Source organism: Gymnoscopelus microlampas (assembly GCF_963454915.1).
Source record: "Gymnoscopelus microlampas genome assembly, chromosome: 17".
Taxonomy (NCBI): Eukaryota; Metazoa; Chordata; class Actinopteri; order Myctophiformes; family Myctophidae; genus Gymnoscopelus; species Gymnoscopelus microlampas.
In genome coordinates this window covers 7279911-7298559 of record NC_139954.1, presented here as the reverse complement: position 1 = coordinate 7298559, position 18649 = coordinate 7279911, and the positions used below count along the sequence as shown (strand labels likewise).

Below are 18649 nucleotides of genomic sequence, written 5' to 3'. Positions count from 1 at the left end.
TATGCAATTCTTTATATTGTGTTATGATTGTTGTTATAAAGCATTTTGAGTATATTTGAGTGCTTATAACTATAATTATACAGTGTTATGAGCAGATTATAAAGCATTCTAAGTGTGTTTAAAATGCATTATAGACATGTGATGCATAGCAAGTGTTACCAATAGTTTATTACTTTTTCTTTTTTATGACAGACAGCTTGAGGGCTGAAGAATCTTAATGTTGAGACAACGTAAGAGAACTGGAATCACCGGCTTGGTTTTATATCACCATAAAGTAAAGCTCAATTAATAAATCTGTTACACAGTGTTGTCACTTGCCGAAAAGAACAGATCTTCAAGCTATCAATGTGTCGCATTGCGGAAAATTGTTTTGCCTTGAAGATCTGTCCTTTACGGAGGGCGACGCTGTCATGCGACGGATTATGAATTAGGCATAACAAAAAGAGACATACTGGCTACTCTGCAACAACCACTTTAATGAAATATAATGTTCTATAGCAGTGGTTTTCAACCTTTTGCATATCAAGGTCCATTATTTATTAGGGATTTGAGCCACGGAACCACCATTTGATGAGATTTAGACTCTCAGACCCAAGACTTAGAATATTTTGTTATCGTTGGATAGGATTTTGTTACATGCTGTATTGATGTTGGTACCATAGGAGAGATAACAGGCCAACGTTGATCAAAACAACAATTATTTCATTAAGTAATGCAGTTTAACAATAATTTAACTCTTGAGAGCGTAAAATTAAAATGTAACCATACAGGTCCATTTGGTTACATTTTACACTCTCAAGAGTTAAAAATTCATTTGGTTACCAACTCTATCATCATTTAGCTGGGGACCACCTGGAATCCCTTCAAGGACAACTGGTGGTCCCCGGACCACTGGTTGAGAACCACTGTTCTATAGTGTTGAGGTTGAAACACATTGTGTTTGTTTGTGTATAAGTGTGTAGTAGAAGATACATATTTATTGTTGGACCTCTTTGTCCATTTGTTTTTGTTATGTCCAGCGAAATGGCTTAAAGATTCCCTATTAACGGTCCAATTCCTTAACGGTTCCCTTTAATGATTCCTATATTTTTAACACAAAATCAATCATACATAAAGGAATGCATACATATATGCTGTAGTGGTCCTCAAAGTTACTTGAGGAGGTTCCAAACAGACCCCTACAGGTTTGTAACTCAGAGTGCGTACAAATGGAACGAAACGTACCCTTACGGGTCCATTTGCTTCCACTTGTACACTCTCAGAGTTATGGTGGTCCTTGAAATTAAAATGTTTGAGAACCACCGGTATTATAATTGTATAGCAGACGTGAAGTCCACATACCAGCTCTGACAGTTTGATAAACCAGTTCCGGAAAAGGTTCCAAATCCGTTCCGGATCCCAACAGTAGTGCTGACTCCACTGACTACATGATACATGCTGTGCATTTGTGTTCCAATAACCAGCAGACACCAACAAACTAAAAACATACACAGTCTTCATCTTTACACCATCTCCTTTATTTATACTTACAGCATAAAATCATATAAACTCTGAGAAAAAAACAGTGATTTCTGTACAAATAATGATGTTTTCTCTCTCTCTTTATTGCTGTTTATGGCCAACTAGAAATTTCGTAATGAACTCAACTGATTTCTAATGAACTCACTAAAATGACATATTTACAACACAACTTGTTTCAAAAGAAGAAAAAAAAAAGTTTCACAGTCAGTCAAAACCTCTAACAACGCACATTTCCAATAAATACTATGGAATCATTTCACCGCACCAACAATTTATTCAAGTTATCTAACTTCCCACATAATAAAATATTTTCTTGTGGCTTACTTTGACTTCAGACAAATTTGATGAATATTAATTAGCTTTCAATTTGCTTTCAATCTGATGATTGTTTTAACGAAACAAAAATAAACCTAAAATAGCACACAAGGTATTTTTTATTGATACGTATTAGACAAATCATCATGAATGGCTACGATATCTATATGTCGAGTTTTACAGTATGTCCCAAAATGCTAACAGATGATAAAAACAGGTTGGTAACGCTTTCGTGTAAGCTAATGTATCTGCATTATTGTGCAGCAATAAAACATGTTTTATATTTGACCAACATGAAGCAACAGAATGTTTTCAGTTGTATTGTACTTTGTGAGGCTGAAACGCATATTTAGAATTCACTAATGTGTTGATGTGCTTTATGTAAGGTAATGTTACCAAAACTAATTGTTTTATTAATATCTCTGTTGTTTTAAAAAACTAATTGAGAACGGACATCCTACTTCAACCAAAATGAAAACATTTAGACAGTGGTGTAAATATAAACTTTGATAAACCTCTCATCAGCAGACTGATTTAACTAAAAGAAAAAATAAATGAAACAAATGTTTTTATTATTTGACCATATAAACACTACAACCTTCATTTTACACCCCAGGTTCACCCTAAAGAATGAGGACTTTCCAAGTTGAACAACTCAAACCCTATATACTTAGTTGATCTGTGACCTCTATATTAAATATATTTGCCGAAAATAGGCGATCTGCAAGCTCACAACACGTTGTGTTGCAACACGTTGTGAACTTGTAGATCGGCTATTTTCGCCAAATATTTGCCTATTATGACATGCCCCAGAATAAGGACACTAGGGTTTAAGTGGTTAGAAGACCTTCAACAGAGCAGAGGTTTCAATGGAACCAGACAGATTTTGGATAACACACTTGTACTCCCCAGCATCACTCTGTGTAACGTTAGTCATGAGCAGATTGAAATGACCGGCGGCTTTCTCCTGTATGATACACCTGCTATCCGTGACGGCGTCTCCGTCTTTAAACCACTCGGCAGTGGGGCTGGGCTTACCGCTAACTAGACACTGGAGAATTACCGGCGTCCCGACTGCCGCCGTAACGTTAGTCAGTGGGATGATACATTTAGGAGGGGTCTCTGTCACCTGGAAGTGGAAGCTACACATGTCAGACGACTTCCCCTTGAACTCTATCTTGTCGTCTTTTGCCGGGTCTGCAAAAACGTCAAAGTTGATGCTGACGTATTTCTCTCCGAGTTCGCTCGTTTCATGATCGGTGTTGGCTACCAGCCTGACTGACCTCTGCGACTCATCTGCTTCATGCTGAAACTCAAACTCAAGCTCGATCTCTGACGCAAGCTCACCGTCAAACGACGTGTTACCGACCATCATGTCAAACTTCTGAGGCTGGACCTTTGCACTGCCCAGAGAGACTGCAGTCAGCTCTCTGCCTCTGGTCTTCCCTGAGTAAGCTTTCGTGCTCAACACCTGGAGGGAGGCTCGACACAGGGTCTCCCCTACCACATTAATGGCCCTACACGTGTACACCCCGCTGTCCTGAGATGCGACTTTTCGGATCTTAAGGAAGTGGTTGTCTCCGTCGGAGGAGTGGATGTATTTCTTGTTATCGTGTGGGATTTTCTTGTCGCCTTTGAACCAGGAGACAATGGGCGACGGCATTCCCATCAGAGAGCATTCAAACATTACTGTGGTGGTCTCTGGGGATTCCATGTCGCAGATGGGGTTGATGAACCTCGGGGGCATCTCTGTGACCTCGAAAGCAATTTTAAGGTCATCATTCTCCTGAGTAACAAAGTCCACAACTCCCTCCTCATACATACTAGGTAAGACGTCCAAGGATATGATCATACTCTTATTATCAGCAGTGTACTCAGGACTGGTGATGATTTTTATCTGCCTCTCAAACTCTTTCACATCCTTTTCGTCTAGCTCTACCTCCAGCAGGATCTCCTGTGGTGACGGAGATCTCGAGTCGTTCTCGTTCTCCTCAACATCAAACTCCATCACATGCTGGTGAGTGACAGCAGGTGGAGCGGGCATGAACCTCACCTCCGAGGATACAACTACAACTAAGGCAACACTCCTGGCTTCGCCTACGTAGTTCACAGCCTCACAGATGTACTCGCCCTGGTCTGCTTTTGTGACAGAATGAATGGTCAGTCTGATGTTGTCACCATCTCTGCTCATTCTCACCCTGTCATCTGCTACCAGCTGGGTTTTGTTACGGAACCATCTCACCTCAGGAGACGGGAGGCCAAACACCTCAGCGTAGAAAGTCAAGGACTCATTTTCAAACACTCTCTTCTTGGTGAGAGGTTTAAGGAAGGCAGGAGGGATACCCTGCACTTTCTCGCCCAGGCCTAGAGCAGACCCCCTGCCCTCAGTGAGGATCCTACTCTCATCCAAAGTTAGGACAGAAGGAGTGGTCTCATCAGAAGGAGACCTCAGGTACTGAGCTGGAGAAAAGAATCTCTCACTGGAGTCATCTGTAGAGGCTCGCTTGTGCCCTACAGGAGAGAAGGAGAACTCTTGGGGGGTTGCAAAATGACCAGGGCTGTCAGAGGCAGGTCTGTGGAAGGACTCTGCGATTGGCTGTGAGATCTCAGTGGAGGTGGCAGGAGTATAGAACCTGTCAGCTACCTCTGCTATCTCCTCACTAAAGGTGCTGCCAATCTCAATAGACATCTCAGACTCAGGTGACAGTGGCCTGCTCCAGTCAGTTGGAGGGTTGTAGTAGTCATACACAGCATTGAATGTGACTTCCTCTACCTCCATAGAGCTGACACCAGCCACTGCCCCCACCTCACTTGAGATTGAGTCTAAATCACTACTGTCTTGTTTGGATACAGGCACCTTCTGGGGTTCCTGTGCTCCAACATAGTCAGCCGCCAAACCAAATTGCCGGGATGTGCTTTCAGCTTTGGGTTTAACAACCAGAGGTCTCACTGGAGGGACCTCCTCCATGTGTTCCTCAGCCATAGCACTAGCCTCAACCTCTGTTATGTCAACCTGGGAGTCTGGCATGCTGAGGAAGACACCACTGTCAAGCTCCTCACTGACATATGAAGCCCCTTCACTCACATATTTAACTTGGTCTGTCTCCTCAAGCTCCTCAATAAGACCAGTCACGTCCTCACTGATGTCTTTAGCCTCACTGCGAACCAGACCAGATCTGACAGAGGTTTTCTGTTTCTCAGCACTTACTTTAGGCTTAACCACCCCACTGACTGGAAGTGCAGCACCAGTAGAGCGCTTTGCTGCTGGAGCTCTCTCACACTGGAAAGGTATGAAGCTGCTGGTTTTTTCAAATGTACGAACACCATCCTCTCTTGCCATCTCCTCTAATAAACCTGCCTCGATATGTGCAGGTTTCTCAGGCAGTAGAGCACGAGGTCTGACCAGCTCTGGTGACTCCTGCACTTCCCCTACAAACTGTAGAGGCTGGAAATTCTCAGGAGCAGGAATTATATCACTGCCTTTTCCTAGCTCAGTAGTTATCTCTTCCTGCTGTTCAGTGGTACTGGCCACTGCTGGGATAAACTCCTCAGGGAATACAGACTCTTTCCTCTGCTCCTCTGGGGGAGGAGAGGACGTGAATGCTACGGGCGAGTCTGACTCAAATGCCTGTTTGATCTGAGAAACTTTGATTACAGCAGCGGACGACTGCAGACCGCAGCCAGATATAACTGGAGGTTCTCTGGACAAACCTGGTTTGGTTTTTGACACTTTGGCCAGCCCCTGTCCTGTACTCTGTGAACTGCTAGATGCAGCTGATTTCCTGACACTTCCTGTTATACCAACAGGTGAAGGGATGAAATTGTCACCTTCTAATGCTACTCCACCCTCTGAAAACTGAACAGGCTCAGCAATTTGGAAAGATACATCGGCGACGCTCGCAACCTCTCCCAGCTTATTCCTGGCAACACATTTATAAACCCCAGCGTTGATGTATGTGAAGTTATCAATGCATAACCTGTAATTTCTGTCATGCTCCTCAACTCTGTATTGTCCAGAGGGACTCTTAAGGCAAACATCATCATGATACCATACAACATCCGGTCTCGGTTCTCCCGCAACTACACATTCCAACTCAGCAGTCTCACCCTCTGGGCAGCTGATGTTCTCTAACTCAGTGACCACATGAGGGGCCTCCCCAACAACATCAAAGGAAAATGTAAACTTGTGTTTTACAGTCTGAGATGCGGCCTCATCACCAGGCACATCCGAGATATTATCTTCAAAAACGATTGGAGCCCTATCCCTGCCACCTTCCTCTGCCATTTCAGGGACAGGTGTGGGAGCTGTGACTCTGATCTCCACAGGGGAGGAGTCGTAGGAGTCATCGGAGCGGCCGGGTTTGCGAATGACCGCCTCGGGCACATGGAGTGTGGCTTTCCCCGTGTCCATGTAGTACCCAAGCTCCTCATCCACCATCCTCTCCACACATTCCTGACTTGCCGCTGTGTCCTCTGTCACTATTACCTTCTGCTGGGTGGCCCCTGAGGTTCTCACCAGTTTCTCATCACAGATCTCCAAAGTGGCACTGCAGATGGCTTTACCATGTTTGTTGGTGATGGCACAGTCAAATGTTCCCTCATGGTCTGTGGTGGGGTAATAGACTGTGAGCTTTGATTCATTAGATTTGTTCATAATATCATAATCTGGGTTGTGCGCTAGTGGGTGACCATCTTTGAGCCAGGTGACTGTTGGCTTAGGGTCGCCATGGAAGTGGCAGATAAACTCGGACATCTCGCCGATCTTTACTTTAAGGGGTGAAATTTCTTTCACAAACGTTGGACGAGAGTCGATCACTGCTTTATCACCTGTTGTTATTTTCTTGCTCTCCTGTGCTGACTTCCTTGCCATTCCAAATTCAAGGTGCTCATCTATTATGTGTGCACTCCTATTCATCATCATCTCTTCTCTGCTCCTTCTCTCATCTCCCCTCACATTCTGTCTCATCTGAACACCCTCGCCTGACGCTTCCCTTTCTTCTCCTACTTTTCGATCTACTCTTACCTCAGCTTGGAAACGCTGACTGCTGCTTTTATCCGCAGTCATAGCATGCTCCTCCCTGTTCCTCCTCTCTGCTCTCTCCAGGCTCTCCTGTGAGCTTGGTGAACGCCTCCTCACTGGTGACGCCTCTCTGGGCAATTTACGATGGCTAGTGTCAGCCTGAGCGAGTTCAAAGCTCTCAACAGGAATACCTGGAGAGCGCCTTCTAATAGTACGACCAGTCATATCAACATGAGCCAAGCCAGCAGCAGATTTTGGGTGTTGTTCTTGTTGATCTAGAGCCCATTCCGGCTCCAGTTCAACCACCTCTTCTTGTTCTAAAACATCCTCTTGCCAATTCAGGAGGCGCTGAGCCAATGCCTCCTCCTCACTGACAAAGTACTCGCTGTCTGTCTGCAACCTGGTCTCACGGCCCTCTGTGGCCAGCTCCTGGGCTGGCGGCCACCTTAGATGCTCATCCTGCTCATCCTGGAACCCTGCTGGAACCGACTGACTGAGGAGGAACTTCTCTTTGGATGATCTATCCGGAGAAGGCTCCACCCAGTCTGACTCAACCTCCACGGCCTGTTCTTGTTCAGTCTGAACATCGTGCTGCCATTTCATAATCCTCTGTGCCAGGGCCTCCTCTTCACTGATAAACTGCTCTGTCTCAGCCTTCAACTCAGAGATGTTTTCCATAGACAGCTGGAGCTCACGCTCCTCTCTTGTCTTTTCAAATAATGGTTTCATTCTAGGTGATTTCTGGGCTACAGTGGCAGGTGCTTCAGCTTCGATGTCTGATGACCTGCTTCTCATTCTAGGGGATTTCTCAGCTGAGATGCTTTCCATACCCTGAGATGTCTGAACCTGTGAAGAAGAGACAGCCTCTACTTCCTCTGCTCTTGATTTCATCCGTGGTGATCTAGTCAGTGGCAATACTTCAGGTTCTGATGACCTAGATCTAATTCTGGGGGATTTCTGGAAGGAAGGGACTGAAGCCTCTACTTCTACAGCAGTTCTTTTCTCTACCACTTCCTCATGCTCGATGTACGGTGGCTCTACTGGCAAGGGGAGATCAGTTTCAGGTTCAAATGTCTCATCCTGTGACATCCGCATACCGTGCTGCCATTTCCGGATGCGAAGAGCGAGGAGTTTCTCCTCACACTCCATGGCAGCTTCGTCCAGACTCTTCTCTGCAGGCTCATCTTCATCTCTCACTTTAACCTCTTCTGTGTTTGGATCGCTAAGCATCCTCCCGTTCTTCGATCTATATGGCTTCAGTCTAGGTGATTTCTCCCCAGCCAACACCATACCAACAGCTTCTCTTTTCTCACTGTATTCAGTGGACTCTGTGTACGCCACTTCAGTCTGACCCACTTCCATCTCTGCACCCTCCATCTTAACCTTAGTGACCTCACGATGAAGCTCATCTGCTTCAACGTCTACCTGCGACTCCGCTGCAGTCTCTGAATACATTTTACCAGACAACCTCTCTCTCTGCCGAGGCGACACAGTATCATCAAGCTCCCCTTTCATCAACCGAATGGCCCGATTTCTCGACTGGGGTTCAAACGAGTGCCTGGCGCGACGCTGGGACGACTCTCCACTCTGAGATCCACTCTGAGACGGAGGACCTGAGCTCCTACCATGACCCTCCCTACGACCATCTCCCTGGTCAAAGGGTCGGTTAAAGTTGAAGGTAGGCACATCAGACAGAGAGGCGGGCTTGACCCTCAGCCTGTCTACGTAGTCTGCATAGCTGGACTCACTGGCTACTGACTCCAGGTCAAACTCAGAGGAGGACATGGTTGAGACAGACATCCTCTTCTTGTGTTTGACAGCCTTCTGCAGCGTGGTGAGTTTAGCTCTCACCTCGTTGTGAAGGCTCTCGGTGTCACTAAACCTGTCGCTGTATCTGTCACTACACCTGTCACTGAATTTGTCACTGAACCTGCCGCCAGTCCGCCTGTCACAGTATATATCACTCATCCTGTCATTAAACCGCTCACGCTCAGCCCTCTCAAACATCGGGGGAGGAGACCGGCCCCGCTCTGAGGCAGTTTCCAGTCTCTCTCGCTTTTGCGGTTTCTCAGTTTCAGAGTCTCTCTCTTTGGACGGCGAGTCGGTCCTAAAGAGCACACTACGCACAAGTGAATTCTTAGATCTGGACCTGCCCTGGTGGACCTTCGTCATTTTATCAAACGGAGACCCGACACACCTGAGATCCACCCTGATCTTCCTCTCCTTCCTCTGCTCCACCATGGAGTCTATGCTTTCATGAGCACTGGCCGTGCGCTTGACAAAGCTCAGGTAATTAGCAGACTGCTCTTCTCTCAGTGACACTAGCAGTGATGCTGTTGTGTCCGCAGAACCTTCTGTGTTGAAGGCCATAACCTTGTAACTACCCGAGTCCTTCTCTATAATACAGTCAATAATCAGGCTGCTGGTGTGCATGTGCATTCTGCTCTCGGTACAGATCCTACGCCTGCGTTCTTTATTATTAATTTGCTTGTTATTATGGAACCACAGTATGGTTGGCGGGGGAGAGGCCACCAACTTACACTTGAGTGTTGCTGGGTCCCCCTCCAGCACTGACTGGAACTTTAGTTTTTTAGTGAATGAGGGTTTCATGTTTTCTGTCCACGACGTGACAGAGGATGTCCTACTTTCGCAACGATTGGCTGAAACCAGCCCGTGATCCAAGCAGTCTTCGGTGTCTGAGAAGGCTCCTCGGAGCTGCCGGTTTCTGGTGACGTCCGATCTGCTCTCTTTACTGTAAAACATGTCTGCGAACAGAAAGGAGACACAGACGTCAGTACAACACAGCCCCAGGGCGTTCAAAGAGAAAGGCAAAGGAATTTGAATGAATCATTAATGGAAATATTAAATGCATGCTGCAAGACAAAAAAAGCCATAGAAAATAACAGTGTCACTCACCATATTTGTTCGAATAAACGCAAGACTTGATTCGTTTTATAAGAAACCTGCTGGAGGTTTTGATCCTTCTTCTGTGGAAATTTCTTCAAAACAAATTACTTTTGAATTAAAGAAGCAGTAAATGTTTCCAGAATAAACTGGCGTCTCTTTGAGAGTATAGATTTTTGCCTCAGGGTATAATATTCCTTACCTGACTTGCAGACAGGAGAATAAACGCCCTTTCTAATCCTCAGACTTAGAGGGACAAACGATGCACACACCGATCAATATAGCCCTCCAATATTTACATCAGATTGTTATCGTTTAAACTTGCCCATAAAGAAGCTCTAGAATTGAGTGAGAAGGCGTTTATTCGAACTAATATAGTTTACTGGTGTTATTTAGAGTGCAAACCACAGGAATCACATCCCACTATCTGCAAGCCAGTCTAAGAAATATTTTGCAGGAGGAAGTCATCAGTTCCAGGTGCAACAGAGAAATGATGTGTCTCCTTCCATATCTTTTAAGCTTTAAAAGATACACATCCTGCACGTTTTCCATCATGCCAAAAAGAGAGTTTTTGATGGATGCAAACCTCAAGTTTTCAAAATTGGTACAAGCATGTCTGTCAGTGCTCTCCTGAGAGAAATGATGGCATATTCTCAACAATACAGCATATTCAATAATACAGAATCACAATTCTTCATGACAGATATGGTACAGATATGACATGCATTCTGGTCATTAAGATTTTTGTTAAAGGGTCAGTTCAACCAAATGACATGTTTTTAATTTCCTGAGAGTGGTCTAAAGTAACTGGTAAAGCATAATCCAAACACTCATGGTCAATGCCATTCCCGTAATAATTTCCCCTCTGTTTTAGTCATTCATAAATCACTAATGGAAACTTTCTTTTAAGACGCAAAGGCTTGGATTACAATGTTAGTCATTAATAGACTACTTCCAAAAGGAAATATTTGGTTGAACTGTTTCTTTCCAGTACATATGTTGAAAATGGTTATGATTTGTGTACTGTATGTAATACTAATAATAATACTAATAATAAAATGTGTCATGCCTACCTTGGACTTCTTCCGCTATTTTGGCTTGAGTCCCTGTGAAAGAAAGAAGAGAGATCCCATTAGAACAGTGTGGAAAGAAAGCTTAGAGGAGCCACTGAAGGAGCACACACGCCTGGGTATCGAACCTGCAATCTTCTGCTTACAGGACAGTATTCCTAATGAACAGACTTCAGACCTGTAGACCAATAATGTCATATTGTCGCTGTCGGGCGGAAACCTTGTATGTACATATGTCAATTCATTAAACAGGTTTGTTTTCCCCCATTTCCTGAAAAGTAATTGTTTTGGACATACAAGGTTTTCACCTGACAGCAACAATATAGTCCTTTTTCATGACTTGTAATGCAGGCTGGGACCCAACCTATGCAGGAAAAGAGTCTCCTGTATCATGACAACCCACTAGGAATGCAGAATATCAAGAAACCAGGAAATTCGGTCAACAACCAAAACAATCTAAACAAATAATAGAGTTTCGGAAAGGTGGAGATCAATAAAACAAAGCTGAGGGGTTTCTGTCAAGGAGGAAAGAGGGTACAGGTGAGTTTCATGCAAGGTCCAGAGACTGGCATCACCTGGGGACTCAAATGGACTCCCCCAGTGGAGAGAGGAGAACATGGATGGAGGGTGGAGGTTTAATACGTACAGAGCAGTGCTTCTCAGACGCTGTGCCATGACACAAGTCAAGGTGTGCCTTGGAAGTTATTCATAACTACTGTATACAGAAAGTTATGAATTGTTGTTATATTTACTACTGCACAATCATTCCCCAATACAGATGCAAATTCTATACTATATATATTTTTTTTTTAATTACTTTCAACTATTCCCTATTCCAATTTATCCTTTACCATTTTCCACAAACTTTAAAATATAATGAAAATAGCAGCTCTACAAGCTCATAAGTGTCACGATGGGACACAATGTAAGCTTGCAGATCTGCCCTTTTGGCCATGAGTACAGGTGTGCCATGGGCAAAGACAGTTTGAAAAGCACTGCTGTAGAGTATGAAGAGAAGAACTGCGGTGGAGAAGAGAAGAGAAGATGACGTTCTGTCGAACAATGGTGCTCGTGACATTAGTATGGCTCATAGAAACTCAGACAAGGATGGATGGTGGAATTTGTCAGCTGGAAGTGAACCCAAACGAGGAGTGCTGGAAGTGAATATCGTTGCTGTCGGGCAGAAACCTTGTATCTCCATATTTCAACTTCTTATTAATGCCCTACTACATCATGCAAAAGTAGCGGAAATAGACAATTTACAAGCTCACAATGTGTCCCGTTGTGGAGCTTGTAGATCTTCTACTTTCTCGATTATGGAAACATTGAAAGTTGTTAAGTCTACATTACATAAGTAATAACTACATAAGTAATTTTTCTTAGCTTTTTTTCAAATCCCTGTAAAGTCTCAGTTTTGGACATACAAGGTTTCCACAGCAACAGCGACCATATAAGGACGAGGGATGATGGGTTCAGCGGAACCTCGTTTAGTTCCGGTGGGTAAGGGTTGTGATTGGTAGGAGGAGGGGGGGCGGCTTCCGGAATCCAGAAGTTTTACCTTCATGTTTGGTTACGGTCAGCGTAGCAGAGCACGCCGCCTCTCCGGCACTGTTTGACGCCCTGCACGTGTACTGGCCGGCGTGCTCCGAGAACGCGTCCACTATGATCAGCGTGGCCGTGTTCGTGGTCTCATCGAAGTGAAACACCACGTTCTTTGAGGGCTGAACGGGCAGCTGGTTGTGAAACCAGCTGATCTGTGGCTTGGGCGTGCTGGCCACACAAGCGTGAAACCTAGCCACCTCCCCGTGCACCACGCTGCAGCTCGTTATGGGGTGGGCGAACGTGGGCTTTTGGCCAATAGAAGGTTTCTTTAGACTGGCGATGGAGATGTCCATGGCGTGTTTTGTCCCTGAAAGGAAGCAATGTCTTCAGCGTCGTGGCGTACGAATACGTCAACTTAGGGCTGGGCGATATGGGGATAAAAGTCATCAATGTCTGACCAAACACCTCAATGTCGAAATGTTGACGATATCGTATTGTGATGGTAATAATATTCTTTTCGATTTGGGGTTATTTTTATAGGGCTTAAATGATTAAAACCAGGAAAAGATAACACTTAAGATGCCATATCACGATATTATATCCAAAATCACAGGCAATATCTAGTCTCATATCACAATATCAATATAATAAAGAATGGAGAGATGAGTATTATTGGCAAATGTGATTGCTTTTAAATGTGTCAACTGCTGCACGTGGCTATGTACATTATCTTGACCATTTTAGTTCTTGACGCTGATTTTGCACTAGAACTGGATATTGTGTTCACTCGTTTGCAGTGTGTGATACTTGTATTGTTTTCTATTGTTTGCATGTTATTGTTGTAACAAAGTTTCACAGTGCTCTCTTGGCCCGGGTCACTCTTCGAAAACGACATTTTTAATCACAATGAGAATTTTACCTGGTTTAAATAAAGGATATGATGATTAATATGGATATATTGCCCAGCCATACATCGACTCATAGCAGAGAACACACTGTCAGAGCAGGTACAGTAACGCGGTAGATGCATCGTAGACGACGTTGACAGTGACACTCACCCTCCATTCGGAGCATAGCGGCACAGGACACGGCGCCCGACTTGTTCTCGGCCATGCAGGTGTACTGTCCCTCGTCCTCGGGGTAAACCCTGTTGATCTCCAGCTGACAGCTGTCGTCAAACTGCGAGATCCTGCAGGCGTCGGACTGCTTCACCTCCTTCTGCCCGTGGTACCAGGTGATTTTCACGTCTGGAGAGCAGAGACGTAAACGAGGCGGTCAAATATTGGAAGATAGAACGCAGACAAAAAACTGAAAGTTGTTGTTTTGATATTTATTATTATGTCTTATTGAGTTTTTGTTGAAAGTGATATTCTTTGGTTAAAATAAGTGTTAAATAGCTCTATATTCTGATTCTGGTAATCACTGCTATAAAGTTTTCGTACAGTAAGAGGGCTCTCCCCATCTCTCCGGCTCTTTAGTAAACAGAAAATATATGTTCAGGTCACGATACCAGTACCAGGATACCAAAGAAATATCACTTAAGACTACATTTAACCGCTTAAAACCGTGTGAGCTTGTAGGTTGGCTATTTTCGCCAAATGTTCGCCCCCAGAGAATAGGGACACTAGGTTTTAAAGTGGTCAATCTAACATACAGTATAGAAAGAAGTACGTATGTACGGTTTCGATGAGCATAGCATATAAAAGGTCGCGTAATTACCGTCTCCGCGGACACGGCACTGGAAGCGGGCAGACTCGCCCTCTTTGGCGGAGGTGTCGGCGATGGAAGAGATGACGACTGGTGGAGTCATGGGAACAGCGGTGTCTGGAGACACCACCTCAGACACTGAACACACACACACACACACACACACACACACACACACACACACACAGTTAATACCCTGTACACCTATACCCTGTCCAAACAAGTCTCTACTAAACACTAATGGAAGATCTTCAACATTTTTACTTAAGTACAGTACTTGAGTAAATGTACTTAGTTACTTTACACAACTGTTTTTTTGTTCTACAGTATATACCGTACCTTCCACGTTGAGTGATGCTGTACTTGTCGCTGTGCCATAATCGTTCTTGGCCTCACAGTTGTAGACGGCTGCGTCTTCCGGGAAAACCTCGATCAGAAGCAGCGTGTGCTCGTTCCCGTCGTGAAGGAACTTGACTTTGAAGCCGGGAGCCAAAGCCTGGGAGTTCTTGTACCAGAACACCTGAGGCTGTGGAATCCCGGTCACCTGCACGGAGAAGCGGGCTGGTTTCCCAGCCTCCACAGACTGAGGCTCCATGTGCTGGATGATCTGAGGAGGTTCAGGGACTGGAGAGAGAGAGAAAGAGAGAGACAAACCACCAACATAAGTTAATTCTTTCTCTCTTTTCGATGAATAAAATAACTGAGATGAAACGTTTCTTATCAATGTATTTGAAACTGACATTAATAGAGTAATGTTATGTACAATTAATACGTAGGTCCTCTGAGCCTTTTTGAAACGGTTACGTGTTGCAAGTAAGCTAAACCAGTGGTTTTCAACCCTTTTCATATCAAGGTCCATTATTTATTAGGGATTTGAGCCACGGAACCACCATTTGATGAGATTTAGACCACTGTTTTAGACCACTGGTTGAGAACCACTGAGCTAAACGACTACCAATAATTGGTCTAATGTAGATGAAGAATATTTGAGTTGAGTTTGGTTTAATGGAATATATTTAAAAGATAATTAGTCAATATGAGGACATACCATGACTTCACTCCAGAGAGGCTATTGTATGTCACATGACAATTACATACAAAAGCATAACGTCATAGGTAGAGGGTGAATCTCATTCCTCAAACATTCCATTTAATGGTCTTCGTCAATAGCCGTTTTATAGCTAAACTGATTAGTTATTAGTTATAGTAACTGATCTGAGGTAAGGTGGATGTGACTTACTGTTGACACGCAGGTTCATGGTGCTGCGGTTCTTTCCAGCGATGAAGGTGTATTCTCCAGCATCGCTCCTGTAGGTCTCGGAGATGGTGAGGCGGTGCATCTTCCTGACGTTCACGTAGTTGAATCTCTCCTCCACCGAGAACTGGATCTCCACTCCGTTCCTCATCCATCGACCCTCCACATCATCCTCGTTCACCTCAAACTCAAAGGTCGCTCTCTGTTTCTCAACAACCTGGAAGTGAGTTTATACACTTGTTATAGTACGAAAAACACCTCGATATCGAAAAGTCGACTAAGTCTAATGAAACTAAATGTTTCTCACTGTGATTTCCCTCTCTGCGGGTTCAGAGATTCTGATGTCTCTTCCCTCGACGATCAGCTGAGCCTTGGACACGCTGGCGCCGGCCACCACCGAATATTCCCCGGCGTCCGACAAGCGAACGGTCTGGATCATCAGCCTGTGCAAGAACTTCTCTGTTGTCACGACGAACCTGTGAACAAAAGCGTCATGCTGGTTCAAAAGTCTAACATTTAAAGTGTTTCATTTATGACAGAAGTGTGCGTTATGTTACGCAATTCATATAGTGAAATACACAACAAAAACATCTTCTTATTTATTTCAATTATATTGTTGCTGTCGCACAGAAACCTTTGTTGTTTCAACTTTTTATGTTTTCGTTTTTTGTAAAGGAATGCCGTACTTCGACGTACTGTACAAGAGTGTCGCACAGGAGCAGCGAAAATAGCTTACAAGCTCACAAGCTTGAAAGTGAAATCGGTTAAGTGTGTCTGTGGGTTTTATAAATATATAACCGATGGAAAGTATTAACAAGAGCTTGTGAATAAATAATGCCTACATTAGATCCATTGGAACACAGGTTATTCCTTTCCTATTTCCTGAAAAATTATGGTTTTGGACATTCAAGGTTTCCACTCAACAGCCACAATACAGTATGTATGATGTAAGTATGAAGTGTGCCCTGCTTCACCTCTCTTTTTCAGACAAGTCCAGTTCCTGTCCATCTTTCATCCACATCACCTGGATGTTGGGCTCAGAAACCTCACATTCAAAAATAGCCTTCTTCTTCTCCGTGATCTTGATGTCTTTAATTTTCTTGGTGAATTCAATCAAACGAGCTGCGACACAAAAAATACATTTCAAAACTAATTTAACATCCTCTACAAAAACATACACTATCAATCACTTATGTAAATATTGGCTAGATAGATAGGTAATAAATGTGACCGATAATACATTAATTGACTTTGCAAGGATAAAAGTTGTGATTCGTAAAACAATTCTCACCTTCAACGTAAAGGCTAGCTGACGAAGCGGCGGCGCCGGCCACAAACTTGTACTCCCCTCCGTCACCGAAGTGCACGTTTCTGATGGTGAGCGAGTGCGTGAGCTGCTTGCTGCGGACCTGGCACCTGTCCGACGACTTGATCTCCACGCCGTTCTTCAGCCACTTGTAGGTGATGCTCTCGTAGTTGACGTTCACCTCGAACGTGATGGTGTCTTTCTCCTTGGCGTTCAGGTCTTTCAGCATGGAGGTGATCAGGACAGCTGTGTGGAGAGAAGCGCACAAATCGGTGACCTATTGAATGCTGTGACTCCAGATGTCGCTGGTTTGTGATTTGGGCAAATTTGCCCGAAAGCATTGGTTCTCAATGCTTTAGGGACCTCCAGGGGTCCTTAACACATTCACCACCATTGACGTAGATTTTTCTTTGAAAATTCCATAAGAGGGCGCTCTAATGCAACTTAGGAATGATCCCTGGACTCTGAGAGAAGGAATAGACGGATGTGACGTCATCCCCAAAACGTTTTTGTTCCGGTGGATAGAGGAGACCCTCCCCACCCCCCAGACACCCTTTGTTTACATCCGTGTACACATCGCGGCTCCCGCGGCTCTCCAAAGATCGTCAATATAAGGTAAAAAATGTGAATGTGTTAAGGGGGTTATTCATTTAGTTAGGAACCAAATGTGCTTAGTTGGTGAACTTACGGCTGACAGTGAGCGTTGCAGACACTCTGTCGTTTCCACAGATGAAGGTGTATTCTGCAGAGTCCTCCCTGCTTGTATTCATGATCTTCAGCTGGTGAAGTTTGCCCTGGACCACGATCCTGAACTTCTCGCTCATCTCGATCTCCACTCCGTTCTTCAGCCAGGTGGACGGCACGTTGAAATGGGACGTTTCACACTCAAACGTGGCCACGTGGGTCTCTGGGACAGACACGTCCTTCAAAGGCTTGGTGACACGCAGAGCTGGAATAGGATCAAATGAAAACGTAATGTTATGAAACGTACTGTAGCTATGAAACATTGTTTTAGGTGAGGTGTCATGGCGCCGTGAAGAAGGTGACGTGCTGGAAGCAGTGGTCAACAAACTACTCAACCCCAGTACTTGAGTCAAAGTATAGATACTCCTGGTCAAATATTACTCTACAAGAGAAAGTTTCTCGGTCGAATTTGTACTCGAGTTAAAAGTACTGGAGTACTTGCTTTTAAAAATGCTAGTAGATTTACCAAGTAAATACTTAAGTGTTCAAAAGTATGACTTACAAAGCACATTTCCCTTCTATTATAAATGCATTGCTGTAATCAAATTTAAAAATTTTACTAAAAATAAATATTCCAATCTTTTCAAGAAATGTTCAAACATTATATATAAATAGGTTTAGGTTTGTCATTTTTATGGTTCACATAAAGACAATAATACTACTACTACTAATAATAATATCTCCAATTTATATAGCGCTTTTCTAAGTACCCAAAGACACTTTAGATGGGGCCAAATTGTGCTCACAATAAAAAAAACTGTTAATATATAACTTAATCAGATTAAAAAACAATTAAAAATCTACCATAGAACTAATTATATAAATAAGCCAAAAAATGTGACTGATCAGATTCTAAAACAGTATAAAAAAATATATATTTTAAAAAAAAAATCCTTTATAAGTAACAGCAGGTTTGAGTGCTTGAATCCTTACCCTCCACCATGAGCACGGCGCTGCACTGCAGGTGTCCCACCACAGCGGTGTACTCTCCTGCACTGCTGCTGTCCACCTTCTGGATGGTCAGCTTGTGGGCCTTCCTCTCACACTGGATCTTAACCTTGTCGCTGGCCTTCAGCTCCACGTTGTTGAACATCCATTTGACGGGCACGTCGTCGTGAGACAGGCTCAGCTCAAAGGACGCCGTGGCGTCCAGCAGTGATGTCACATCCTTTATCTTCTTCACAATCTTGATAGCTATTTTAAAAAAAGGAAACACACACAGATTATTTACAGAGCAGAGGTTGGAGCGCTTTCACTGTGACACA

The 18649-nt window shown here is 44.0% G+C and overlaps 1 protein-coding gene across 7 annotated transcripts in view; it reads right to left on the bottom strand.

Moving 5' to 3' along the window:
- LOC311065027 (titin-like) overlaps positions 1–18649 on the bottom strand; it is a 223490-nt gene that overhangs the window by 173985 nt on the left and 30856 nt on the right. For all 7 annotated transcript variants that reach the window (XM_084085185.1, XM_084085189.1, XM_084085191.1 and 4 more), the window contains 10 exons: positions 18318–18578; positions 17329–17589; positions 16626–16886; positions 16309–16456; positions 15642–15810; positions 15320–15551; positions 14419–14703; positions 14092–14217; positions 13431–13619; positions 10834–10866 (listed from right to left, as the gene is read on the bottom strand). In XM_084085185.1, the coding sequence (XP_083941311.1) occupies positions 10834–10866; positions 13431–13619; positions 14092–14217; positions 14419–14703; positions 15320–15551; positions 15642–15810; positions 16309–16456; positions 16626–16886; positions 17329–17589; positions 18318–18578 (1965 nt within the window). The remainder of the gene's footprint in view (positions 1–10833; positions 10867–13430; positions 13620–14091; positions 14218–14418; positions 14704–15319; positions 15552–15641; positions 15811–16308; positions 16457–16625; positions 16887–17328; positions 17590–18317; positions 18579–18649) is intronic.